The sequence below is a fragment of the Heloderma suspectum genome, chromosome 6 (assembly GCF_057233095.1).
Source record: "Heloderma suspectum isolate Gila_16-S chromosome 6, 16-S_ref, whole genome shotgun sequence".
Classification (NCBI taxonomy): domain Eukaryota; kingdom Metazoa; phylum Chordata; class Lepidosauria; order Squamata; family Helodermatidae; genus Heloderma; species Heloderma suspectum.
Window position 1 is genome coordinate 38,882,806 of NC_139463.1, and position 27,138 is coordinate 38,909,943.

The 27,138-nt window shown below is 45.2% G+C and overlaps 1 protein-coding gene across 1 annotated transcript in view; it reads left to right on the forward strand.

Annotated features, from left to right (window-relative positions):
* LOXL2 (lysyl oxidase like 2) overlaps window positions 1-27,138 on the forward strand; it is a 123,215-nt gene that overhangs the window by 88,133 nt on the left and 7,944 nt on the right. Inside the window, exons 8-11 of the mRNA XM_084803972.1 lie at window positions 5,805-5,972; window positions 17,970-18,132; window positions 19,920-20,163; window positions 26,510-26,625. Coding sequence (XP_084660098.1) covers window positions 5,805-5,972; window positions 17,970-18,132; window positions 19,920-20,163; window positions 26,510-26,625 — 691 coding nt within the window. The remainder of the gene's footprint in view (window positions 1-5,804; window positions 5,973-17,969; window positions 18,133-19,919; window positions 20,164-26,509; window positions 26,626-27,138) is intronic.

The window sequence follows — 27,138 nt, forward strand, 5'->3', positions numbered from 1 at the left end:
CCGCTTGTTTTGGGATGCCTTGGACCCCCACAATACTACCAAAATGCTGGGGGTGCTTCCAGACTGGAGTTGCATCATGTTCATGTGCCAGAGAAGAGGGAGAAAAGACAGCACAAGATGAATACAGTATAGATTCAAAATCAGTTGCTAACCCAGACATGCAAGTATAGAGTACCAGGAAGGCTCTTTCATGTTTGTTCAGGGACCTGTGAATCTTCTCCACATCCCTGTCTCCCAAGTGGATGAAGCTCCATCCTGGACAGTGGCTACAGTTGGACTTGGAATGTTTTCATACATCCCAGTGTTGTGCCCTGGTCTAGTGATGTAGCTTGGTCATTTTAGACCCTGGACATAATGGTCTCACTGGTGAGTGTGTGTGCGTGTGTGCGTGCGTGTGCGTGCGTGTGTGCTTTTAGGTGGCCTTGTGTATTGCGTCAATTCTGAAGTATACAACTAACATTTCTCTTCTCACAAACACGTACACCACAGCCGCCATTCCATGCTTTACAACTGTTTCTACATTCCTGATATATGAAAACAATAATAACCCCAAGCCAGTTTGCCTACCCTGAATAATAATTTTTAAAAATAGTTTGAGCATGTGCAGTTTTGTATTTTAAACTCACTTAAATCATAGCACCATCATGACTACAGGAATAAAATGGAGTTTGCTTCTGCAAACTCCTTCCTCTCTGCTTGCTCACCTTCCACTCCCTGGGTGATCATTGGGGGCGGGGGCGGGGCTTTGGTGCCAAGGTCCAGTCCTAGCTGCCAAGATGTTTTGGTGCTTGAGGTAAAGGACAACATGGTCCCTTTCCATTCCACATCCAGAAGCCAACTCAACTGGTCATTGAATCTTATTTTAACTCCAGTAATGGAACTGCATCCTCCACTGTACCTGAGTTTAGGGATGTGTGGGACAATACCCCAAGGGGCTCAGGGGGAATGGTTGGGGTTCTGCCACTGCTGCCCCCTCCAGCATTTGCCGCCTGAGGCGGTTGCCTCACTCTGCCTAATGGGAGGGCTGGCCCTGCTAGCTGCACCACTGGACTATAGTTCTGCATGGCTACGTAAACATGACAGTCCTCATGCCATTCAGCCTTTTAAAACCAAGCAGGGACAGAGGAGAAATTTGTTTGGTTCACATTTGTTCAGTTCACATTCCACTCCTGGTTTCAGTCAGAACCAGCCAGAACTCCAAAGGAGCTGTCCAATGTGCTGAATCTATTTTGGGGATAGGTTTCAGCACCTTGGATAGCCCCTTTAGAGTTCTGGCTGGTTCTGACTGTAACCCAGAATGGATTCACAGACCCACCTAAATCAGAGCCACCAGCCTTCACTGATTTTAATGTGAACTAAATGGCACTTCCCGAGACAATCTGCGAACTGAAAGGCAGTTATCCTTTGGTGTTTGCGCTTCTCCAAATTTCATAATGCTGTTCTCCAATCTTAAAAAAGCATCCCAAAATACATCTTATTGGGGAAAAGTGCATATTATGCATCTATTAGTGAAAACGATGAACTGCATGATATTAGAAGAAATTGCTTGTTAAACATTGTGTTTATCAGAGAGCCAGTGTGGTGTAGTGGCAAGAGTGTTGGACTGGGAGCTGGGAGATCCGGGTTCTAGTCCCCAGTCAGCCATGGAAGCTCACTGGGTGACTTTGGGCCAGTCACACACTCTCAGCCCAACCAACCTCACAGGGTTGTTGTTGTGAGGATAAAATGGAGAGGAGAAGGATAATGTAAGCCGCCTTGGGTTCTTTGCAAGAGGAAAAAAGGCGGGATATAAGTGCAATAATAAATAAATAATATAATATAATATAATATAAAATAGTTTACAAAAAGGTATATATTTGGCAAAATGTGCATGAAAATGCATATGCATTTTCATGATGACTTAAAAAACAACAACTCAAACTGGTGAAAAACCAAGACAGAAGGGAACATGCAACTGGAAAAATGAGAAACTGAGAGAAACCAAAACTGGCAGATCTGTCCCTACTTCCAAGTCATCCAGAGGCAACAGTTCCACAACTATGTTGGTTGCTGGGAAAAACACAGGCCAGCCAGATATCACAGACCAGGGACGTTGCTAGGTTCTTAAAAGATCCAGGCAGGTTCATAACAAAAATGTGCGCATATTATATATATATATATGTATGTATGTATGTATGTGTCTAAGTGCATGTCTAATATGTGTGTGTGTGGGGGGGTGCATGCGGTGTGCTTGTGTGTGTATATAGATTACATGCATACATAAACAAGAAGTGTGCACTGATCCCCCACCCCACTTCAACTCAGACCCCAATTCAGCGTTTTGGAAAACATCCTGCTTCTGCTTGGGCCAATTCGTAGTCGGACCATTTCAGCTCAGCACCAAACCTGAGGCAATATTTGGAAACGAGTCTTTATGCTTCCTGTTGACTACCATGGGAAATTAGAAAAAAAAGTAACTTTTTTCTCTTGGTCAGAACTGGATGATAATTTCAGGCATAGTAGCCCCCTAGAAGGAGATTACACATGCCCAATGTCAGAAAAAAAAATAGGTGCAGGGTTTGTATTTTTATTTTCATTTAAAGGCAACTGCCAATAACATTTTTATTACTTGGAAGAAGTGGATAAAATTTTCAGGATTCATTCCCCTGGATTCATTGTCCTATCAGAGGAGATCGTGTCTGCCAAATTTCAGAATGATAGCCCCAAGGGTTTTTGTGCAAGGGTAGCCTTGACATTTTGAGGTCTCCAAAAGAGGACATACTTATCTCCCTATGTTCCTTGTGGACCATTGTTCTGAAAATTACAGACAGCCTAGAATTGTCCCTAAGTAAGAAACCAGCAAAGTTTCAGAAGGATAGGTGCAGCAGTTCATGTGGAAGGGGAGTTCTCCAATTTGGGGGAGGGCGTGATTTGCTTTCCTTTCCATTCACCCCTTCCCCAACAGTTTTTGGGTAAATTTGTATGAAAATGCAGGTCATTAGAGGTGTCCCCCAGGCAAGAAACCTGCAAAGTTTCTGAAGGATTTACATGCATTCTAACTTAGAATTACTAGAATTTATTTATATTTCACCAATGTTAGCAGCAGGGGAACATGGGTGGGAAGGTGCTATTGCACTCATGTCCTGCTTGTGGGTTTCCAATGGGCATCTGGTTGGCCACTGTGTGAACAGAATGCTGGACTAGATGGACCTTGGTCTGTTGCAGCATGGTTCTTCTTATGTTCTTAAATAGAGAATGCCTCTGAGCATGTGCAGAATGTTTTTCTTTCACCACTGAGCACTTACATTCTCCCCCTACCAATTCTATTCCCCTTCATGCAACCATCCCTCTGCATCCTACCATCCTCCAGCATCTCTTCATAAAAACAAATGTCTTGTTTTGTGCAACTCTCCTCTACCCCCTCCTTGTTATGCACAAACTCTCATTGTATCTTCCTCCCCATAACTTCATTTGTGCCAAGACTTCACCAGGATTCAGCCAGTGAGTCTGTTTTCAAAACTAGGGCTCAGTTATGGAGAAACTCTGAGCATGTACTAGGTGCCTTTCCCTCACCACTGAAGCTAGAGTTCATGCAAAAAAAACCCAAACCCACAAATGACAAAACATACAGAAGATTGAGCTGAAAGGGTAGTCAATTAATTAGACGGAATTGCGTAGGCACTGTATTAAGCTTGCAGTACCATTCTCACAACTCAGGACTTATTTCTGAGTAAACATGCAGAATGTCAATATGCAAACCTCTCTGCAAAAGTAACTTGTGCTGCAAACCTATGCACACTTTCCTGAGGGTAAGCCTCATTAAACATAATGGGACTTCTCAGTAGGCATACATAGGATTGCATAAATTAGCAATATTTATATCCCCTCCACTTAAAAAACAAGCCAAAAACTCCTATTTTTTAAATTAAAGCTTTCTGTTCATAGGAACATAGGAAGCTGCCTTATACTGAGTCAGACCCTGGGTCCATCTAGCACAGAATTGTTGATACTGACCGGCAGCAGAAGCTCTCCAAAGTTTCAGGCAGGATTCTTTCGTAGCCCTACCTGGAGATGCTGGGGATTGAACCTGGGACCTTCTGCATGCCAAGCATGTGCTCTACCGCTGAGCTACAGCCCTTCCTATTGCTGGATAATAGCAACTGACAAACAAAACAGCCCAATATTTGTTTCGCTGTGACCATGTGAACCCACTTTTCTCAAAGGCTTGAGTGAGAAGGAGAAAAACCAACCCTCTTGTCTGTTTGTATAAAGTCAAATACAGTTCAGAACTTCTCTTGCCCGCCAAAGAGAATTCTCATTAAGAATTCCCCAAGATACACTCTGGGCGGAATAAAGAAGAGAAAGAAAGAACAAGATAGGGGAGGGAAGAAGAAAAGAAGAATGGTGATTGAAAATGTGCGTGGGGGTGGGAGGCAGAGAGAATTCTCTAAGCCAAGTGGCTCCTTTCAGAGAGGTAGTACTTCAGAGGAATTTAGGAGGCTGTGGAAGGTTTGTAAAGATTGCACGTACTTAAATGAACTTTATGAGGTGAGGTGGCTGAGGGCTTTTTCTAGCTTTTTTAAAACTGTAGAACCTATTTGAAAGCCCCAGCAGTTTCTCGATCATGACGCCACATAGTCCTAACCCTCCCTTTGGGATTATTTGAGTCCTACAGCTATTTAGGAGAAATTAAAGTGGAGGGGGAGAAAGAAGTTTGTGGAGGCTGATTGGATCCTTTGTTGTACTGAAGCTACTAAACTTCTGCAGAAGTCAAAGGTTCCAGTTTGGGGCAGTAAAATCTGATGCTGTGTGAAATACCAGTATTTCACCTTGGAGCTCTATCTACCTCTTCAAAATGTCATTGCAGGCAAGCTCCCAACAGTGGGCATGTAAGAGCAGAAAAGTAGGAGGGGAGAGGTTTTTTGCATCTCAAAAAAACCCTACACCAGAGATTCGGGATAGTGACCTCCTAATGGTCACGTTAAACACCTTCTGATTAGGATCTCTAATCCCCTGGGTGGCTTGACAGTTTTTACTTTTTGTTTTAGACTTTGAAAAAATGAGACTTTACGCGTGGCTAGCACAAAAGCCACTGCACCTAACTGTCTGAAATTTGTAGGTTCAGTCAGCTCCATAGGGCCTGCCAGGTCTCCAAATTCCATGAATTTATGTGGAAGCACAATAAAAATTATAGCTCTTTGCTTTGACAGATTTTCTTGGAAAAAGCAAATTTTACCTGTGATGAGCACAAAACCCACTTGACCTAACCGCCTGACATTTGGCATATTCACTTAGCTGCATGGGGGCTACCAAGCCTCCAAATTACATGTATTTATCATACAAACTCAAAAAGTTATGGCCATTTTTGTTTTCCAATGCAAGTCAGTAGGAAAATGTTAAAAAAAAAAAAAAGGCAATTAGGACAGCTCAAAAAAGATCCGGGGCCCGTGCCCAGGTGAGCCTCCTCTCACGATGCCCCTGTCACAGACCTTTAATAAGTTGACTTTCTGGGGACTGTTCTTGTTACACTGTTTCTTTCCCCATCTGAGAGCTCTTTGTAGCATTCACTTGGGTGTAAGGCCCATTGAACGCAATAGGATTTACTTCTCGAGTAAACATGCATAGGATTGTGCTGTAAGACTCTTGCTGTTGTAAGGCCAGTTACTGCAGCTTGGTTTTGAGTGCCTCATTGTCCAGAACCCCCGCAATAACATATTTGAACAGAAAATGCATCTTGCTTCTTTCTGCTTTTACATCGAAGGAGGCTGGTTTGTTGACAGCAGCTGCAACATGATATCTCTCTTTTTCTCTTTTATCATCTGCAGATACGATTGAGTGGTGGCCGCACACCTTATGAAGGCCGTGTGGAAATGCTCCGGAAGCACAATGGCACACTCGTGTGGGGCACCATCTGTAGTAACAAGTGGGGCATAATGGAAGCCATGGTAGTTTGTCGCCAGTTGGACCTCGGCTATGCTGACCATGCTTTTCAGGTATGTCGATGCCTCTCGTGGGTTTCCCTGCAGACCAAAGAAAATGATGAGTGATATTTTCTTGAGACATTAGAATCTCTTTTCCAAAGAAGTACTCTTCATGCTTTCCAGTCCACCTTTATCCCCCAACCTGCTACATGGGAACCACTTTTCATTTTTACTATATATGTCTGTCTTCTGCTTCTATTTCTCTCTAAGTTGCCCACCCCTAATCTATACCAAAGTCATCTAATTTTTCTTTAGAGCTCCTTCTACCCATGGTAAAAAAGAAAAAGAGAAGACATATTTGCTTTAAATCACTATAAGCGAGTTATTGTGTCTATATGAATAAGCTATATCCTGCACTATCCATGGAAAAGTCTTAAAAGTATGAAGCCAAGCAATTGTGGTATAAACTGGACAGTATAATAGCTTTGCAGTGGCACATGAAGTCCAATATAGAAATGAAAGACCCCATGAGGATATTTAAGATTAAATCACTTTCAGCTAAGTATGAGAATCAGACTGCCCATATTTTAGTGAGTGCGTGGTTAGGAGGAGAGTGGTACCAAAGCCACAGGCAAACTGTTCAGGGCTTGTAATAGGCTTGTTAAGACAATAGCCCTGCCTCAACTGCTGCATTGTCTGGAGTCCCTTCCCCACTGGGTGTTGAGCTTCAGTTTACCTGTCATCAGTCTTGCTATATAATAGATCTTATTGCTTAATCGCATTAGTATCCCCACCCTTCCTCCAAGGAGTTCAGGCGTGGCATACATGGGGATGGTTCCATTTTATGTGGAGGCCTCACCACCTCTTCCAAAACTCAGTCCCCAAATTTTGGGGGCAACTGTGCAGCTGCTTGCTTTCCAATATATTTTGGGATGCTGTTGGAAAGTCTATTTCCAGGGCATTTGAAGACCATCAGTTTATAACACAATAAGGTCATAGCTGTTACTCATTTGTTGATGCAGTAGTCAAGGAAGCATTTCAAGGTGCCGTTTTGAGGACCAGTTTGCATCTTAGGTTGTTGCACAAGCGATGTGGGTTTTTTCAATCAATGCAGGTATCCTGCTAAGAGGAAACTCACATTTCTCCTCTCCAGGGACTGGTGCAAGCAGTATCTGCATTGGCCTCTTGATCTTGGTGGAACCATCCAAGTTAGCTGAGCTTAAAGGTTCACATCACCCAGTTCCTTCTGGATGGTGAAGGAGGGAGAAATATTCCTTCCTCATCCTTACCTTTCCTAGAATGTTCTACTTGAAAGCTTAACATTCCTGAGTCTTGTAACATCTTAAATGGCCCACAAATGCTAGATCTTCAGCTAGGCCAGGCAGTCTCAAACTATGGTCCATTCATCACTTGGTGGTCTGTGAACTCCATTCATGTGGTCCAAAGAAAAGTTGCAGAGCAGTTCAGAATATCTGTACTTGGCTTTACACTTGATTTATTGTTTTCTGATTATGGAGATTAAGGCTGGTAGTAGGGACATCAAGGAAATCAGCAATGGAATCAAATGAGTTCAGATTTTAATGAATCCAACCCATGGATTCTGCAGCGGACCAGCTTTCCCCCTGTCAGGCAGTCTCCACAGACTTGCAGACCTTTTTTTCTAACTTTCCCAAATTTTGTGCAAATTTTGTCATAGAAAAATATGCCAAAAAAAACAACAGGCAAAAATGCACATTTCCCTCATAGGCTAAAGCATGAAAATGCACATTTGGGGAGAAGTTGCGCATTTTTGCATGTGCGGATTTGCGTAAATTCGGAAACAAAAAAAAAAATCCGATTCTGTCGACAATGGAACAAAAGGCACCAGGCAATCCATGGAACACAGACAGAACAGACTTTACGCAATTCGTAGATCCCTAGCTGGCAGTGAGGAGTGCTATTGCTGCAGTCCACTGCCTGTTCAACCTAGAACTCATAGCTGGAAAGCCGCCGCTTCAGAGATTAGGTTTATTTACTTTCACAGCTGCCAATTTTTAGTTCAAGAGTTGAGGGCAACTGCTTCCATTAAACATCGTCCTTTCCGATCTCTCAGCTGTGTTGACATAAGCAGGGCTGGTGCTGTTTGATGTGGGGCATTTCCTGTGACTGGGGCCACTGATATTTGGAATAGAAAAGGCCCTTGTGTTTGCTGCAGGCTGCACCCTTGACTGGAACATACAGCCACTCTTGTGTGCAGAACAGGGCTTGACCTGTGTGTACATGCATGCAAGGCGGCCATTGGCATTGAAGTGAGTTAGATCATTAGATCGTGTGTTGCGAAAGAGGCAGGGGTACATACAGTTCATTCCCCCTTTGGCAGCATGCTCCTTGTGCAGGACACCACAAATAGAGGACGTTCATCCATGCTAATCTGATGCCCTTCTTGTGTGATGTTTATACCACAAGTGGCTATGGCAAAGTGGTGGATGTCAGGGTTGGATCGGAGCCCATAGAGCCCCAAAGCAGTTCTGATTCTGAGGAAGAGAAGAGAAACCGTGGGAGAGGAACCTGTGTGCTGTTCAGAGGTGCCGCTGGAGGGAGAGTCCCTCCCTGCTCACATTCATGAGAGTGGTAGCGACCCTGGCAGGCAGGGGGAGGAACAACTGGAGCTTCGGGACGCTAGGCGCTAGCGAAAGAACAAGCAGGAGAAGGAGGGCGCTGAGAGGAGGCGCTCAGCCCGCTTGGCACGACATCAATAGCTGCGCCCCGATGCCCCACGGGAAAGGGGCGGACTTTCGCCTCCTAGCCCTTAAATCCAGAGGCATCCCGCCTCTGCCCTCCAAACGGAGATCAACTGATTTCACTAAGGTTAGAAACCTCTGGTAGGCAGCTCTCTAAAGTTTCCCTCATTAGGCTCATGCAGTTAGCATCTGTAAGCGTCATTAGGTTGAATGGAAATAAAGCCCTGGAAAAGAGCCCTATCCTCTGTGTGTTGATTCTGGCTATGTGAGGATTCCAGAAGGCAGCAAGGGCGCGCCTGACAGTGGTACAGTGCATGTTTGCGTGCAGATTCAATCCCAACATTTGGGCTGGGAAAGACCCTTGTCTGAGACCCTGGAGAGCCGCTGCCAGTCAGTGTTAGACAATACTGAGCTAGATGGACCCATGGTCTGACTCGATATAAGGCAGCCTTATGCTGCCTTATATATAGGACAGAACATGGAAAACCAGTCAAATGTTAAAGGGTACAAAGGCAGACATTACATTTTAACAGCAGTCAGAGTGGGTCGTTTACCTTGCCAGTGGCTTCATAACTTGACATATCCATACATAGGGCAGGCTTCAAGGGTCAGCACAGTTGGGCAGCTGCCAAGGGCCCACACCCTAGTAGAGAGTCCACTGAAAAGAGCCCCTGCACCCTTGTTCATCTGCTTCTCACTCTGGCCCAGACAATGGTGGTGATGTTATGAAGGAGGAGCAGAAGATGCTGGTGCCTACTTGCTCTCTGGCTCCCTGCCTGGCAAGCAAACATGTGGTAGCAGTGATAAGAAACCTGGGGACTGTCTTCACGAGCGATTTAGTGAGAAATTAAGAGCAGTTTGAGTTCCTTCGCAACAGATGACATCGTCACCAATCCACTGCCAACCAGCTGCTTCCCTCTTGACAAGCCCCATTTTCTGAAATGCCTTTTACTCTGACTTTTTGTACTGAAAGCGGCTCCCTGGCAGGTTTACCACAGTGTGCCATGTCCCCCACCACCACCACATTAAATCCTGGGCAGCCCTCTATGACCTGGCAGTGATGTGGTCAAGGTGGTGGGATACCCCATTCCCTCTTGTTTCCCTAATGGAAGTTGTTTTTCCCATTGAGAAAATCCCCAGGAGCGCAGCAGTGACCCCTTACATTACCGCAGTAGTGGGAACACTCATTCATCTTAGGTAGCCTGCTTTTAATCTTTAACATATCCCCCCTTCTGTGCATGTCTACTCAGAAGTAAGAAATAAATCTCGCTCCCCTGCAGTGAAAGGGTTAAAGGCTAACTTTAGTAACTCACCCGAAGCGCTCTTTCTCTTCTCAGTTGCTCTCTTAAATCTCTATTGTGATGTTGTGCTTCTTTGATGTCCTGCAGTTTCTCTGATGTAAAGTCGTTTCTCCCTTGTTATGTAAAGTCCCTTCTCTGCTTCATTGCTTTATCACAACAATGATCTTTTGATCTTTCAGAAGCTTCTCATTGCAAGACGGAGAAGGAGAAAGGGGGAAAAGGGGGGGGGAGCAATAGGCAAAAGTGCACACATGGGGGAAAATGGGGTGGGAGAAATTACTCCACAGCAGATTGCTGGAATACAGTGAAATTGGGGTGGGGGAAGCTCTCATGGGGAGCCTTCAGATGCTGCACTGGAGAACTGGGGATTTTGGCTTCTTCAAGGAAATCTTCATTCATGGGGAGAATTAGTTATTCTCTATCTATAATGTAGATATAGATAGATATGGTGGAGGAAAATTCTGAGAGTGCCTTGGACTGCAAGAAGATCAAAACAGTCCATACTCCAGGAAATAAAGCCAGACTGCTCGCTTGAGGGAATGATATTAAAGGCAAAACTGAAGTACTTTGGCCACATAATGAGAAGACAGGATACCCTGGAGAAGTTGCTGATGATAGGGAAAGTGGAAGGCAAAAGGAAGAGGGGTCAACCAAGGGCAAGATGGATGGATGATATTCTGGAGGAGACGGACTCGACCTTGGGGGAGCTGGGGGTGGCGACAGCCGACAGGAAACTCTGGCGTGGGCTGGTCCATGAAGTCATGAAGAGTCGGAAGCGACTGACCGAATAAACAACAACAAATCTATAATGTAGTAGCAGCAGGGAGCCTGGACAGGGGAGGGAAACAAGCCTCTTTCATTGGTTAAGCAGCTCCTGCCAGTTTGGTGACATTCAGTTCTATTCCCCCCACCCCACCTGGAAGTATGTACCTTTCAAGTGCTGAAAACCAGATTTTAAAGGTATGCTACGCTCAGCTTATCTTGCTTCGTGTGTCCCTGACTGACCGATGCCGATTCCATGAAACTCTTGGTAATACTCCAATGCTCTTCTCATTCTGTTGTCGTTAAGAGCCACCACTGTGCATACATACATACATGCCAGCAAGTCCAATGATGAAGGAGAAAAGGAAGGTGTCATGGAAAGATTTTGTATTTTAAACGATCACAAACATTTAAAGAAAAAAACTGCTTCAGGGACCGGAGGACAGAGATGTGTGTTAGAGATCTCGCAGGAGCTAACCAAGATCCAAACTCTGCAGTTGGTTTCTCCCTGGTTCAGAAACTGAACCACACTGAAAATCTCCAGAAATGTTTTTTCAGAGCTCACCTGGGCATAGGAAAAGGCATCTTTGTGTTGAATGCTGTCAGGGTGCATTCAGGCCAGCCTCCCTGCTTGTAAAATGTTAAAGACTGTCTTCACTTTACATTCCAGTTTAGAGATTTTTGAATACCCATCTGAGCTGTGATGCCCTGAAGTGACCCTTCCACTCAGACTGTTATTGGTCTGAGTTTTTAGGATCTCACCACAACTTTGAATTGTTTCTAGTACAGACAGCTGTGCTAGACCCTTTTGACTTTACAAATCCCCTCCATAACTGAAATCTTAAATCTGTCTCAGTGGCATTTGTTATAGAACTGCATTGTGGCCACAGACCAGGCTTTCTGTTATCCTTCCAGATGCACAGATGTTGCAAGGAAGGCCTCGTTTATTTAACGGACAACGATACTATCATGGCAGCACTTCTGACTCAAAACAGACCAAGCAGATAAATTAATAGATGAGCTGTGTTGGGCTGGGTGGAGTTGGAGCTTGGACACAGAATTGCTTAATCCTGCCAGAATCGATGCAATAAATGCAATTAATTACATCATCAAGCCACCAGATGGGGAGGAAGAGAAACCAGGATGGCTTCCAGAGCTCTTTGTTGAATTTCTCAGTCTCACTTTCAGCTCATTGGATAGGCAGGTGTTGCAGAGTTATCCAGTTATCCTCCATCCCCAGATAGTTTCATCTCCTATGGCCAGTCCAAAAACAGCATTGCTTCTCTAATTTTGAAGTGACCCTTCCACTCATGCTGAGTTAATTTTTCAGCATTAAAGTATCTGCCATGCAGATGTATTGGCATATTATGAATAATGGTGCCACACTGACTATTATTTTGTGAGGGAGATTGCTGTTTAGTATCCCAGAATAATTGGCTGCTGGGAGCAAATAGTTAGGAAATATTATTATTATTAATTGCTCAAGACGGCTAATGATAAAATCCAGATTAAAAACAAAATCTTAGTTAAAAAACAAGATAAATCAAATAAATGGAAAACACAATAATAATAAAAATAGCATCCGACCAATTAAAAACCAACTCAGCAACAGACCAGCTTATATGCCAAAGGCCTGCCTGAATAAAAACATCTTTGCCCGGCAGAAGGACAACAGAGAAGGGGCCAACCTAGCCTCCCTTGCAAGGAGTTCCACAGCCTGGGAGCAGCCACCAAGAAGGCGCGCTCTTGCATCCCCATCAAATGTATCTCTGATGGTGGCGGTATCGGGCCTCCCCTTAAGATCTGAAAACCCAGGGAGCTGAGAATCTCTCTTGTGTCTGAGTGAGATAAGAACAGAAGAAGAGCCCTGCTGGATCAGGCCAAGGGTCCATTCAGTCCAGCATTCTGTTCACACGGTGACCAACTAGCTGCCCACGGGAAACCCACAAGCAGGACACGAGTGCAACAGCACCCTCCCGCCCATGTTCCCCAACAACCGGTGCACATAGGCATACTGCCTCTGATACTGGAGGTAGCATATAGCCATCAGGACTAGCAGCCATTGATAGCCTTCTCCTGCATGAATTCATCTAACCTCCTGAGATGCTCATCAGATGAGCTTGGGGAAGGTTGCATATGCAGAGCTAAGGGGAAGGTGCGGGATTAACATGAGGATGAAATGCAATGAGAATGGTGAAGTATTTGGTGATGAGTGACACAAGTGGCAGAGATGATGGGAAGTGTGGCACTCGTGAACAGGAGCAGGAGGGCTGGAGATCATGGGAAGGGACCATGGCTCAGCGGCCAAGCACATTGTCTGCATGCAGAAGGGCCCAAGTTCACCTCTAATTAAAAAGAAATGAAGAGCAGTGTGCTACATATGTATACTGCCCAGCACAGTAGCACTATTTGAACTTCATTGCCAAAGAAGGACCCTAGCTCAGTGGTAGAGCAGACAACCCAGCATCTCCCGTTAAAGCATCTGCGTAGACTAGGGATGTACAGATGTTGTTAAATCCGTTCTGCCTGTCTTTTGTAGATTGTCAGGCATCTTTCGTTCCGTTGTCCACTCATTGATGGAATCAGGTTTTTTTATTTTTTTTTAGGGATGTACAAGGATTTTGTTCCACTTGCGCAAGTGCACATTGCTGATCATGCGCATTAATGCAAGTGTGAATTTACACAAATCCCCCCGAAAGTAAAGAACCAGTCCACAGAATCTGTGCGACTTGGAAAAAGCTCATCGGCTTTTTTTATTATATCTGTTCTGTCTGTGTTTCATGGATAGTCAGGAATTTTTCATTCCATCATCCCCTCATGGGCGGAATCAGGTTTTTTTTAGATGCACAAGAGTTTTGTTCCACTTCCACAAGAGGAAATTGGTGATAATGCGCATTAGCACAAGTGTGAAGTTGCACAAATTCCCCCCCCCCAAGTAAAAAACCAGTCCATGGGCTGGTCCACTGTGGAATCCACAGGTTGGATTCATAGAAATCTGAACTCCTTTGAATCCATTGTGAATTTCTCCAACATCCCCGGTGCAGATAGTACTTGGCTAGAGGGACCAATGGCCTGATTGTTTATCAAGTAGCCACGTATGTTCACAAGATAGGTGGCTCACTTGCCAGAAAGTTTGGCTGCTCCTGGTACATCAAGTGTTAACTCAAAATTTTAATGTTATAACTATATACACAGAGATGGCTGGCTGTCAGCTGCAAGCCCTCAACTCCCTATTGACTGAGCTGTTGTAATTCCATTGATCACAAAATAGTATGAATCCCAATGAGAAAGTGCCAGTCACAGAATGTTGACTGTCAGTGCAGTTGCTGTGCAGGAAGTGAAAGGTTTCAGAAATAAATCCTCACACAGTGGGCAGGATGGTCTCTGTGACTGGCAGAACATAAGGGTGAGGCTGAGAGCCAGGAAGCTCTGGCAGTTGAATTTGATAAAATTGGTTCAAAACAACCAGCAAAAAAGCAAATAAGGTTCTTTCCTTCCCTTCCTTTCCCTTCCCTTCCCTTCCCTTCCCTTCCCTTCCCTTTTCTTGTCTTAATTTAAAATTACTTCTAGGCTGCCTTTAGGGATGGGACCCTCTCAAGGCAGCATACAAGATGGAAATCATACAGAACAAATACAATAAAAAACAATAAATATATATTAAATAAATGTTCCATAAAAACTGTGATTACCAATTAAAAATTAAAACACATATTACCAATATAAACCAGCAGCCCAAGACTCTACAGGAAGGCCAGGAAAAACAGGTGAGTCTTCAGAGCTCTCCTGAAGACCTGCAAAGAAGAGGTCTGACAAACCCTATTCAGTGGGCACAGATCCTTTAACAACATCTGTATTAAAAGCTTTCCACACAGTGGCTTTGCTGCCTGCTTCTACGGTAGTGATCAGCCCCATATTTTGGGGCAGGGAAGTTGCTTGCTGAAAAGGACACCACACTAAGCCCGTTCACTGTACTTGGCCGCTGGTTAGCAGCACGGGAGGAAAAACTGATGTGCAGTATAATTTGCTGTTTATTGAGCTGTTGTGTGTTTTCTGGGACAGGTGCCTGGCCTCAGTTACTCTGTGAGTTCAGAAAGATGGCATTTCAATTTGTTCACCATTCAGTGAATTTTTCTTGGGCAAATGCCAGCTCAGCTGAAGAAAGCCAGGTGGTCCAGGATCCAGTTGCTAAATAGATGCTTCCCATTAGATCTAGCATAGCATAATAGCTAAGACACAGAGAGTTTAACTCACTGTTACAAGAAACATGGACTGGCAGCACTTTTCTGCTTCTCCCTTGTCATATCTGGGTAAACACAAAGTGTGATGTGACATGTCACTCTGCTGTGTCCATCCATGGCCAACAGCTGATGATGTGAGGAGACAGCAAAGAGATGTGCAGCACGATGGCATCTGTCATGCATTGTGTTTCCCTGGATCAGGAATGCACAGCCTTTTTGGCCCCGAGGGCTCAGGGGTTGAAGCCACACATATGTGCGCATCCATGCATGTGCACACATGTGCAGACTAGTGATCCTGATACAGATCGCTCTTTGCTTGCTGCTAGCAGCAGCATCGGGGAAAGAGCAACCCTGATACAGAAGGCTCTCCACTCCCACCCCCTGAGATGCTCATACAAATTGCTCTTTCCTCGCTTGAAAGAACTATCTGTGCCACTGGTAGCAACAATATAATCAATGGGAAATCAGTGTCTTTGTGTCAGGGCACCGGGGGGGGGGGGCTGCAGTTAAGGCCTGCGGGAGGGGTGCGTGGGTTTTGCACTGCTGACCCAGATATTGTGACAGAAATGAGACAGGAAGGCAGCAGCTCTGTGTCTCTCACTGTGGTCCTTCGGTGGGAGTTTGGGAGCCCATGCTTCCTGCCGCAAACACATTAGGTCATAGTAGGCAGGCCATTTCAGCCTCACCTAGGTCATGGAGTTGATAGCACTGTCCTGCCTTACAGGGTGGTTGTAGATAACATAAGTGAAGCACTTTGAACATTCCAGAATTTAAATAAGTACGGTAATAACAATAACAATAATAATCAGGAGCAAATGGATAGTATCACTCAAACAGCGCAGGGAGATTCAGACTGAGAGGGCAGAAATTGGACATCACCTGTGAGGACTGATAGGACAGGCTGATGCAGTCATTTTGTAGACTTTTTTAAAACTGGACTGAAGCTTGCACAGATGCATGTGTCATACATGGGCCAGCAGGAGAGGGTTACACATTGTATTATTGAACTAACCTTCATATGGGTCTAAATTGTTGTTGTTGTTGTTCAGTCGTTCAGTCGTGTCCGACTCTTCGTGACCCCATGGACCATAGCACGCCAGGCCTTCCTGTCCTGCGCTCTCTCCCGGAGTGTGCTCAAGTTCATATTCATTGCATCCGTGATGCTATCTAGCCATCTCATCCTCTGCCATCCCCTTCTCCTTTTGCCTTCAGTCTTTCCCAGCATCAGGGTCTTTTCCAGGGAGTTTTCTCTTCGCATTAGGTGGCCAAAATATTTCAGCTTCAGCTTCAGTATCTGTCCTTCCAATGAGCACTCAGGGTTGATTTCCTTTAGGAGGGTCTAAATTAGGGGTGGGCAACTTCTGGTCCTCCAGATGCTTTGGCCTACAACTCCCATGATGCCTCACCATTGGCTATGCTGGCTAGGACTGATGGGCACTGTAGGTCAAAATGTTTGGAGGGCCACACTCTTTTGCTTTGGGTACCCTTTCTGAACCATTTGAATCCCTGCTACTCTGGAGCATAGATAACAAGTCAATGCAGGGTCAGGAAATTATTTCAGAACAGACACAGAGACATGTTGTCTTATACCTTTTCTGCTGATCGTTATTTAAAGTCTAAATGGACAATAAAAACCCAATATTACCACATTAACTGTAGCAATTAAACTGAAGAATGGAAGTGTTGTCCTCAAAAAGGAGGCCTTAGGCTTGCATGCTGGCCAATGTTGTTATTAACAATGTAAGAACATAAACTTTGTGTGCATGTGAGCATCCGCGTGTGTGTGTGTGTATGTGCGCAAATGGGTGCGGCCCCCAAGCCCCCTGCCGACACCCAATGCAGCCCATGGGACCAAAGAAATTGTGCACCCCTGGCATAAAGCATCAGAATTAACCAACAAGAGTCTCAGGAGGCACGGTTCAAGTGTTTAAGCCAGGGGCGTGCAGAAGGCAGATCATGATCTAGTAGTAGATCTCTAGGTGATTTGCAATAGATCAGCAAGGGTGTCTGGCTCCCCATAATAACAAGTAAAGTTAAAAATGAAAATCTGCCACAGCTGGCCTTGTGCTCATCTCTTAGCCTCAGTGTTCCTCACCTGTTAAATAGGGGTATTAATCGGTTGCCTTTCACCAGGTCTTTGTGCAGCTCTCCTGGCTGCTTTGAGAGTTTTGTATTAGAATCCTTGATGTATAACTCAGATGTAGACAAGCCCCAAATCTGCTCACCACCGGTTTAGGCCATGCAGCCCCAGGTTTGTTTGAGGCGGTTTGCATCCTGTGCCCCGCCCCTTACCTGTGTGGGAGTTTTGTATCTTAAAAATGAAATTTTGTACAGGGGTAATGCTTGCATTTGCCTTAGTGGAACCAACACCAGTTTAATGATGCTGTGCAGCTGCCAGCTCCACACTCCATTTAGGCTCCTTTATTTAACCTCCAAGAGGGAGAGTGCACAAATAAGTCATTCTCTGAACATGCCTCCAGCCTTTTCAAATACCTCCCCCCCCCCTTTCGCCCACTGTGCAAAGTGAGGATGGAGGCACTGACTGAGTTTGCACAACACACTAACCCACACTCAGTGGTTGAGTATGGGTTGTTGTTGATACGTGGATTGTTTGTTGAACCATGGGTTAGCATGTTGTTTGAACCCAGGACATTTTCCCCAGGGTGGCCTGCTAACCATGCAGTGTGGCTTATTTTTCTTGAACAAACCACCTTGAGAGCCCATGGTTTGTTGTTGGGTTGTTCAGGATGGTTAACAAGCCACCCTGCGGAAAATGTCCTGAGTTCAGACAATAAGCTAACCAACGGTTCAACGAACAACCCACAATTCACCAACAACCTACCCTCAACCACTGAGTGTGGGTTAGTATGTTGTATGAATAGCCCCACTGTTGGGGAGATAGGCCTTGGGATGGTTTGGAGACTTCCAGAAATGCAAAACCTCACTGCTCCCTGGATCCTGCTATTACCGTCTGTATTTCTTTCTTTGTTTTAAAGCACAAAGTATCTGCACTAAATTCCCCCATCACTTTTCTGTGCTTCTTGCTAGGAGACCTGGTACTGGTATGGAGAAGTCAGCCCCAACAATGTCGTCATGAGCGGGGTGCAATGTTCCGGAACAGAGATGACAATCGCGCATTGCTCCCACGATAGTCAAGTATCCTGCCCCAGGGGAGGAGGACGCTATGCAGCTGGTGTCTCCTGCACGGAGAGTAAGTTATTAGACATCCTTTGCTAGACATCGAGAAGAAGGTAGTTTCCCAAATTCCGCTGCCCCATTGTTTGTGGTTGCTGCCATGGCCTACCCGGTGCCCTGGAACTATGCTGCGTCTGGGACATTTTGGGGGAAAGAAAAGGGCAGACGAGAAGGGAGCTCTACTATTTCTGCTGCCGCATGTGATGCCAAAATATATACTTTTAAAAGACTTTAAAAAAAAACATAGCCTCTGCTGAAGGTAGCTCTGTCCCTGCTCCCATACACAGTTGTGTTGGATATTACTGCTTTCCCCCATGAAAAATAAGTGAAATGGCTCTCTTTCCATGGAACCTGAAATCATTCCCCCCTACACACTTGAAAAGCACAAATGGGCAATTTTCATCCTCGCCCTGGAGTGAAGCTGGGATGAACACCACCTGGGGCAGTTAGTAGGACCATGTGTCCTACTTTACAGAGGACAGTTCTCTTTGAAGGATTCTCAGAGGGAAGTCCTCTGAGCCACAGGAAGGCAGATCAGGGGCTTCAAAGTTGCTCATCGATATTTAGCACCTGGACAGCAGATTGGACAAGTATCACACAGGTCACCTGGTCACGGTCTTCTGTACTCTGGTGAGATGTACTGGATTTCCATTGAATTGATAGCAATTATTTCTTAATTTGCATATGTACATAGGCAGATCAGCATATGCACATTTTATGTGAATCTCAATCTTCTTTTGTCCTCTTTTTTGCTGATGCGTAAGTGGACTACAGGATTTTAAGGCAGTGGTGTACCTTCTCACAGATGTGTTTGTTTGTTTATATGAAGATTTATAACTCACCTTTCTAGTGTTTACACATTACTCAAGGCGGCCAACAAGAATGAAAGCCAACTATAAAATGCAAGAATATTGCAACAACACAATATAATACAAACAGAGACAAGTGCAGCAGATAAAACAAAGGCATTAGATAAAGAATCATTGGATAAATCATAAGCCTGCCTAAGCAGAAATGTTTTTGCCATATGGTGAAACACCACGAGAGAGGGGGCCAACTTGTCCATCTTTTTGCCTTTGAATTTTAATTAAGTCATAAATTTTTATGACTTAATTCTATTTATTTAAAGTATTTTTATCCCACTCCTCCTCAGCCAAAAAAAAAGGTTCCCTAAGTGGCTTACAATCAGTTGGTAAACAAGAAAGTCCCAGTCCATAGGTTTTACCATCTAAAAAAGACACGACACACAAGGAAAAAGGGATGTGGAAGGAAGAGGAAAAAATTAAGTAACAAAATTAACACTTTCAGGAGGGCTGATGGAACAGTCTAACAAATACATTCTGAACAAATACATTCGAAATGAAATGCGCTGATCTTTTGTTCTGATTCTCTTCCCCAAACCCACACTGGCAATCCTTTATGCTCCATTCTTGCCACATTGCTTTTTAATTAATTTAAAATGTGATTCTGATGTGTAAACACACACACACACACACACATGTGCAGACACACCCCATTCCCCCCCCCCCGAAAAAACATTATACAAAATTATGAACTTCAGATGGCTATAGTACTGTCCAGGTTATGCTGCGCAAGACCATTTACCAGCAGAGCTAAGCTGTACCAACATTCATAGTCAGTTTTCCCTGCCACGACACCAGAAGATCTCAATCCGTAATTGGGAGCAGCTATGGCAGTTCTCAGCACTGAGAAAAGCTGGCTCTGGCTCTGGCCTGAGATGCCTGTGCTGTGGCGCAAAGAACTCCTGACATCATGGTCTTGCTTTCCTTGCCTTGCCTCCAGCTGCAGCTGATCTTGTCCTCAATGCCAAGGAGGTGGAGTACACATCGTACCTAGAAGACCGCCCGATGGTCATGCTGCAGTGTGCCCTCGAGGAGAACTGCCTGGCCTCCTCAGCCGTCAACACATCAGTTTCCAGCGGCTACAGGAGGCTCCTGCGTTTCTCCTCCCAGATCCACAACAACGGGCAGGCTGACTTCCGCCCCAAGAGCGGGCGCCATGCCTGGATTTGGCACGACTGTCACAGGCAAGTCTTTGCTTTTCACCTTCATCCTTGCAGATTGCAAAAAGCAAAACCCCCCAAAGCAAGGGGAGAAAATAAATGCACCAGCAGACAAAACCCAGAGTCATCAGGGAGTGTTGGTTGCAGCCTAGTTTCTAAAAGACAGCTTAAGGTCCACGTGAAAGAGGGCCCTGTGGATAAAAACACTGGGTTTTTAACTCAGCTGTGGGCTTCAAAGTCTATGTCAGCCAGTAAGTGAAATCTCCAGGCCTCATATGAATATCTAAAGCCACTGTATGCTAAGCCAGAACATAGGTCCATCTAGCCCTGTTTACTCTGACTGGCAATGCATTACCAAAATCTCAGCCTGAGGCCTTTCCTAGCCCTGCGATGCAAGACCCTTTTGACTCAAGGATGGGGAGCCATATTGACTCCAAGGGCTGGATGCCTCCCCTGCAGACCCTCCCACAGGCCATATAATGTGCAGGGTGGGGCCTTGCCAGTGAAGTCGAGGGCCAGTGCAGTGTAGTGGTTAGAGTGTTGGCCTGGGATTCAGGAGATCCAGGTTCTAGTCCCCATTTGGCCATGAACCTCACTGGGTGGCTTTGAACCACCGACTCTCAGCCTAACCTACCTCACAGGGTTGTTGTGGGGATAAAATGGAGAGGAGGAGGATCACAGGAGCCACCATGGGTTCCTTGCAAGAGTAAAAAGGCAGGATATACAATGTAATACATAAATCAATAAAAATAAAAGCTGTCAGCAGGGCCCTGCCCCCCTAATATCATCAGGTCCCCAGCTGAGGGACCAGCTGGAGCTTTTCTGCTCAGGGCCTCAGCCGGGGAACCAGCTTTGTTCATCTTTTGCCTTCATCATGCTTCAGCCTGGGACCCAATGATGTCAGGAGGTGGAGGCATGCCGATGATGTCACCAGGAAGGCCCCCACCCCTGACGTCACCCGGCCCTTGGGAGGGTCAAGCCAAACATAGCATGTGTTATGGCCCACCAAGTGCTTGACAAACCCCACCCTCCCAGGCAGGCCGCAAACACAATACATTGATTAAGCCCTGGTGGACTAGGAAACGTGGCTGGGGATGGTAAATCCCAAGCTCTGTAGGCCTCTCTCAGTTTAACCTTACAGCCCATCAAAAAAGGCGAGTCACATCACAGCCCACTAGCTCTCTGGCATTTCCGAACAGCTCAAGTAAAGCAAGGCGGCTGCAGCTCATCAGTGTGTTTAAACCGGTCTCTCTGTGTGTACAGTGGAACAGAGACTCAATTCCTCTTCAGTATTTCCAGTCTGTAAACACACTAATATAAACACCTATCTGAATGAGCAGACATATTTTAGGAACAGAGTCAGACCTGAGGTTTAAAACCTTTTTTTTTCCTTTTTGCATTGGAAATAGCGCGAGCATCCAACTTCAAAGTAAATAGTTTGGATGTCTCAAAAGGCCTCCTCTTTTTCTTCCTCTCCCTGACTGTCTCAATCTGTTTCTGTGCATTTCTGTTCAGGACATGGAAGCAGGCAGGGTGGGGGATGCTACTTAAGAGGCAGGTAAAAGGAAACCAAAGAACATTTGGCAAGAATTTTAATTACAGTGCCTGTGGGGCAATTAAAAAAAACCTTGTTTCCTTTTAGGGGGAAAATACCTTCCCCTCCCCTTATGTCAAGACATTTAAGTAGAAATAAATACATGGATGTATTAGGTACTTCTACCTGATACCAAATATCAGATGTTTAATATTAAGCCATGCTTTATTTTTACAGGTGAAAAAGAGCTAGGTAGATCTACTTTTCAGTCACTTGGTTTCCCCTAGCTTTAACTGGGATGTGTCTGTTTTATGGATCTAAGAAAAAGAAACTTCTCAGGATGCTGGAACTAGGTTTTATTTATGAAAAGTCCTACACGTTTTGGCCTAGTTGCCGGTAAATTACAGCAGGAGACATTTGTTATAAGAATCTCTGCAGACTTTTTTAATAACCTTCTGAAGATGGCCTTAAAATAAAGAAAGAGGCTGAAACACATTGCGCTTTTTACAAATAAAACCTAGTTCCAGCATCCTGAGACGTTTTTCTCTTTCTTGGGTTCACTTTGAATGCTTACCCACCTTCGCACCCTTGTTTTGTGGATCTAACTCTAAGCTTCGTTTCCTAAGAGGCAAGTCTCCACATTCATTCAGAGCAGAGTCTGGAATGAGGAACTGCCTGAGTGGAGGACAGAGGTGGGCAACACAAAGTCTGTGGACTACATGCAGCCCACCCCCCACCCCCACTGTGGCCTCTCCTGCCCCCTGCTGCCGAATTTGGCAGTGGCAAAACATTTTTTAAACAAAACAAATGGCAGATTTAGCACTACAGAGCACTGAAAGGGTCAAGTTTAGTTTGCAGACACACTGAATCTAACCTTGTTAGCACTCCAGTATCAGTGGAGAAACAACGATCTCAGAGCTAAGATCAGTGATGGTGGTGGGAGAGACAGAGGGGATTTGGCAGCAACAGGGGGTCAGGGCACCCATGGGGGCCACATCCCAGGCCTTGGTGGGCCACGTGCAGGCCACAGGATATGCAGGCCCATGAGTAGACAGTACTGGACTAGATGGACAAATAGACCGACCTGGTATGAAGCAGCTTCCCAAGTTCCTAATAGAATTTGAAAACATTAAGGGCACGATCCTATGGACTGTGCCCTCACTGCTCGGAAGCCCCTGACTTTGGGGGCTTCCAAGATTCCTATGCGCTGCCAGGCTGAAGCCGACAGGGTGGGAGAAGCAGCGGAGGTGATCTTTCCCTCCCGGCCCTCCAATCTCCTGTATTTTCCCCAAATGGGCTTTTCAGCCCACCTAGCGAGGGCACTTCAGAGGGAGAAGGAAGGATGCTGGAGGAGGCTCAGGATAACTCGTAGCGTGACACGGTCTCACTTAAGAAGCTTGTGGCCCTATTTTGAACTAATTGAAATTTCCAGACCATTTTCAGAGTCAGCCCCATGTACGCTGCAATCCAAATTGGGAGGTTGTAAGAGTGCAGATAACCGAGTGTGTGATAACCCTCTGCCAAGATAAAGTTGCAGTTGGTTTATCAGACAAAGCCGATAAGAGGCACTCGGAGCTGCTGCTGTATGTCAATGCTCTAGTGGCAATGCTGAATCGATACGTACCCCCAAACTGTGAGCTTGATCCAGTTTTGAGGACTGGGGGGCAGTTTAGCCACCCACTAACATTACTATCTCCGATTTGTCTGGAATTGCTCTCAGTTGTTTGGCCCATATCCAGTCTATTACCAAATCCAGACACTGATTCAGAACGCCCATTGCTTCACCTGGATTTGATACGAGGGAAAGAGAGAGATGGGTGTCAGCTGAGTACTGAGGACACCTTAGTCCACCTGTCCAGAAGACTTCATCCAGCAGTAGAGCAGGCCAAAGACTCATTGCACCTATTTCTCTTGGAGGCCTCTGGCTTATGATACGCTCAGCCCGGGCTTAGAATGCTAGAGGAGTAAGAGAGTCGACATGCGCCTGGTTGATTTTATGCAATCTGCTGCGCTGCATGAATTCAGCTGTGTTATTATTTGGGGGCACAGTGACACGAATTCTCAGATTCAATGGCTGCATATGGTTTTAATTTCCTGCCTCAACACTAATGCTCCAAAGCTGGAATTTTGTTCAAAAATTCCTACATTTGGGCTACATTCTGATCTGCGTTACCAATCCTGTTGGAAAATCCTACAAACGCCTTGCTCTTATAATGGCTGTACTGCTGCATGTACGAGCATGTATAGACCACCTTCCCCAGTCTAGAACCCTCCAGATGTTTTGGACTTCAACTCCCATAAGCCCCAGCCAGTATGGCCAATGGTCAGGCATGCTGGGAATTGTAGTCTAAAACAACTGGAGAGCACCAGGTTGAAGAAGGCTGCTCTAGGCCATTCTGGCAAGTTGTGAACCGTCTATAGGCAGCAAGGTTGGAGGATCTGGGGGCACAGTTGCTTCCCAAAATATGTCATAAAGTATCAGCTGGCTGATCACACTAAGTTTTAATGTCATTGTTATAGACTAGGGCTGTTGGAGAAATCCACAACCAAACCAAATTAGTTTGGATTTTCATGAATCCAGCCTGCAAATTCTACAGCAGACTGGCTTTCCCCGTCAGGCAGATTCTACGGACTTCTAGACCATTATTCTAACTTTTCCACATTTTCTGCAAATTTCACCATAGAAAAATATGCAAAATTTAAAACCCTAAAGCATGAAAATGCACATTTGGGGGGAATTTGCACATTTTCACACATATACATTTTTTGCAAATGCGCAGTTGCACAAATGTGAATTTGCAAAAATCCAGAAACAAAAAAAATCCGGTTCCGTCAGTGGGCAGATGACAGAATTAAAAGTACCTGACAATCTGCGAAACACAGACGGAATGGAATTACACAATCCATACAACAATATTATAGACACATAGGAAGCTGCCTTATACCAAGTTAATCTAGCTCAGGTTTGTCTACTCTGACTGGAAGTAGCTCTCCAGGGTCTCAGGCAGAGGTCTTTTTCATTGGCTGCTACCTGTCCTTTAAACTAGAAATGCCAGGGATTCCACTTGAGACCTTTTGCATGCAAAGCTGGTGCTCTACCACTGAGCTACAGCTCCTCTCCAAAGTGTGTGTTGTGTGTTGCCTATAATTATGCACATGTGAGCTTACATGGTTCATTTGGCATCTGGCAAGCAGGAAGATATGAGCAACGTAAGCAGAATATACCTCACCTTAAGGATGCACACACTTACCGAGGAGTAGGGATGTATGGATTTTGTTAAATCTGTTCTTTGTGTTTCACGGGTTGTCAGGTATCTTTTGTTCCGTCATCCGCTCATTGACTGAATCAGATTTTTTAAACCAGAAGTTTGTTTTACTTGCACTAACTTTCATTAGTGCTAATTTCCATTATCACAAGTGCACATTAGCGCTAACGTGAATTAGTGCAAATCCCCACACATGAGTGAAAAACCAGTACACAAGTACACAGAATCTGCATGACTTGAAAAAAGCAGATTCAGAGGAATCTGAATTCATTTGAATCCATTGTGGATTTCTCTGATATCCTTACCTAGGCGTAAGCTTAATTGAACACAGTGGCATTACTTCTGAGAAAATATGCATTGGATTGCACTGCAGGTTTCCATCCCTCATGATAGTGAGAGAAAAGCTTCGAATAGATGCCAGCATGTGCAAAAACAGGGATGGGGAAGTCCAACTGATGGGCCGGATGCGGCCCCAAGGGTCCCTCATCTAGCGCACAAACCTAACCTTCAAATACTTTGCAAGGAATCAAGCTGCTCCAAAGATTCTGAGGTGTGCATTTTGCAGGCAGGGAGATCTGTCCCAAAAAGTGTCTTTGAATTTGGGATCCTTAGCAGGATCCTTTAAGCTCCAGCCTGCATGGCCAATGGTCAGAAATTCTGGGAACTGTAGTCCAAAACATTTAGAAGGCATCATGTTGGGGAAGGCTGCTATAGGGGCGCATATATATAGATATTGCAAACCTGTATGTATATTAATTGTCATGGCTCTTTCCAAATGATCTTGGGAACTGTAGTTTGGTGAGGGTGCTAAGAAGAGAGATGTCAGGCCTGGGGCCTAGCTTGCAACAGTCTGCCACAGAATCTGGGTCATACACATTGAAGGCATTGAACACTTGGACATTGAACACTTGCCTTGGGCATGAATGGGCTGGAGGTCAAATATCAGATTGGATAGGTGAAGAGTAAGAGTGTCTGCTTGTTACCCAATGGGAAAAGTTGCTCAGACTGCCAGGCCAAGCTCGAAGGAAGGATTTTATAGGGTCTGGTGCCTCTTGATTGGGTGAGGAAGTCAGCTAATCACCTTAAGGCTGTGGCATCAGCTGACCCACTTAGCCCAGTACTGCAGCCTAGAGGGCACCCTTGCCCTAGAGAGTATGGGTGGGCAACCTGATGCCCTCCAGATATTTTGGACTACAACTCCCGTAATCCTTCACCATTTGGCTATGCTGGCTAGGGCTGATGAGAATGTAGGCCAAAGCATCTGGGAAGCCACACATTCCCCCCACCCCCTGCTCTAGACCTTGTAGCTGCCTGCCTAGATCCAAAGTCGCGCCTCAGATGACAACCAGATCGTGCAGGGAGGAACGTATGGGAGGCAGCGGCCCTTAAGGTGCCCAGTTCTCAAGCGATTTACATCTTTAAAGGTTAACACCAGCACAATGAATTGAGCTGGGAAACAAACCGACAGATGGGCAACATTGTCACTGATTTTTTAATTGTTTTTATTGACAAGAAGATGTGAAGCTGACTTTAATCAAAATGCTCGCTTTCTTTCTGGATCATCACGCAGGCATTACCATAGCATGGAGGTGTTCACACATTACGACCTGCTGGACCTCAACGGAACCAAAGTGGCTGAAGGACATAAGGCGAGCTTTTGCCTAGAAGATAGCGAATGCATAGACGGTACGCATGTTTCTAATATAATCCCAGTGTGTGCGCCAGTACAAAAGAGAGTCCATTTCCACAGACACAGACACCCATTTCAACCAGGAAACTCGATGCATTCTTTTGAGAAACCTTATACCCTGGGGGCAATCACCAAGCTATGAGCTGTATACCAAGTCTTCACTTCCCCACACATGCCATGATCCAGTAAAAGAGTGCCATGTGCAGAAGACAGCTTCTAAATGCACATGTTTACAGGTGTGCACATCTGGAAGTGGATCCACGACTCACTGCTCTTCTAGGGCCAGTTGAACTGGGCAGATGCATTTGATACACGGTGAGATTGCACATCCCCATCCAGAGCCATTAGTTGATGTTTGCAACTCGTTGCACATGACTAGAGTTGGATCAGACCTTCAAGCCCCTTATACTGATTGTAGGAACAAGGAGAGCTCCTGGCAAGGCTTGCCAAAGGAGAAGAGTAATGCATTGCCAGCTAGCCTGGAAAGCAAGGCAAGAATTAAACATATG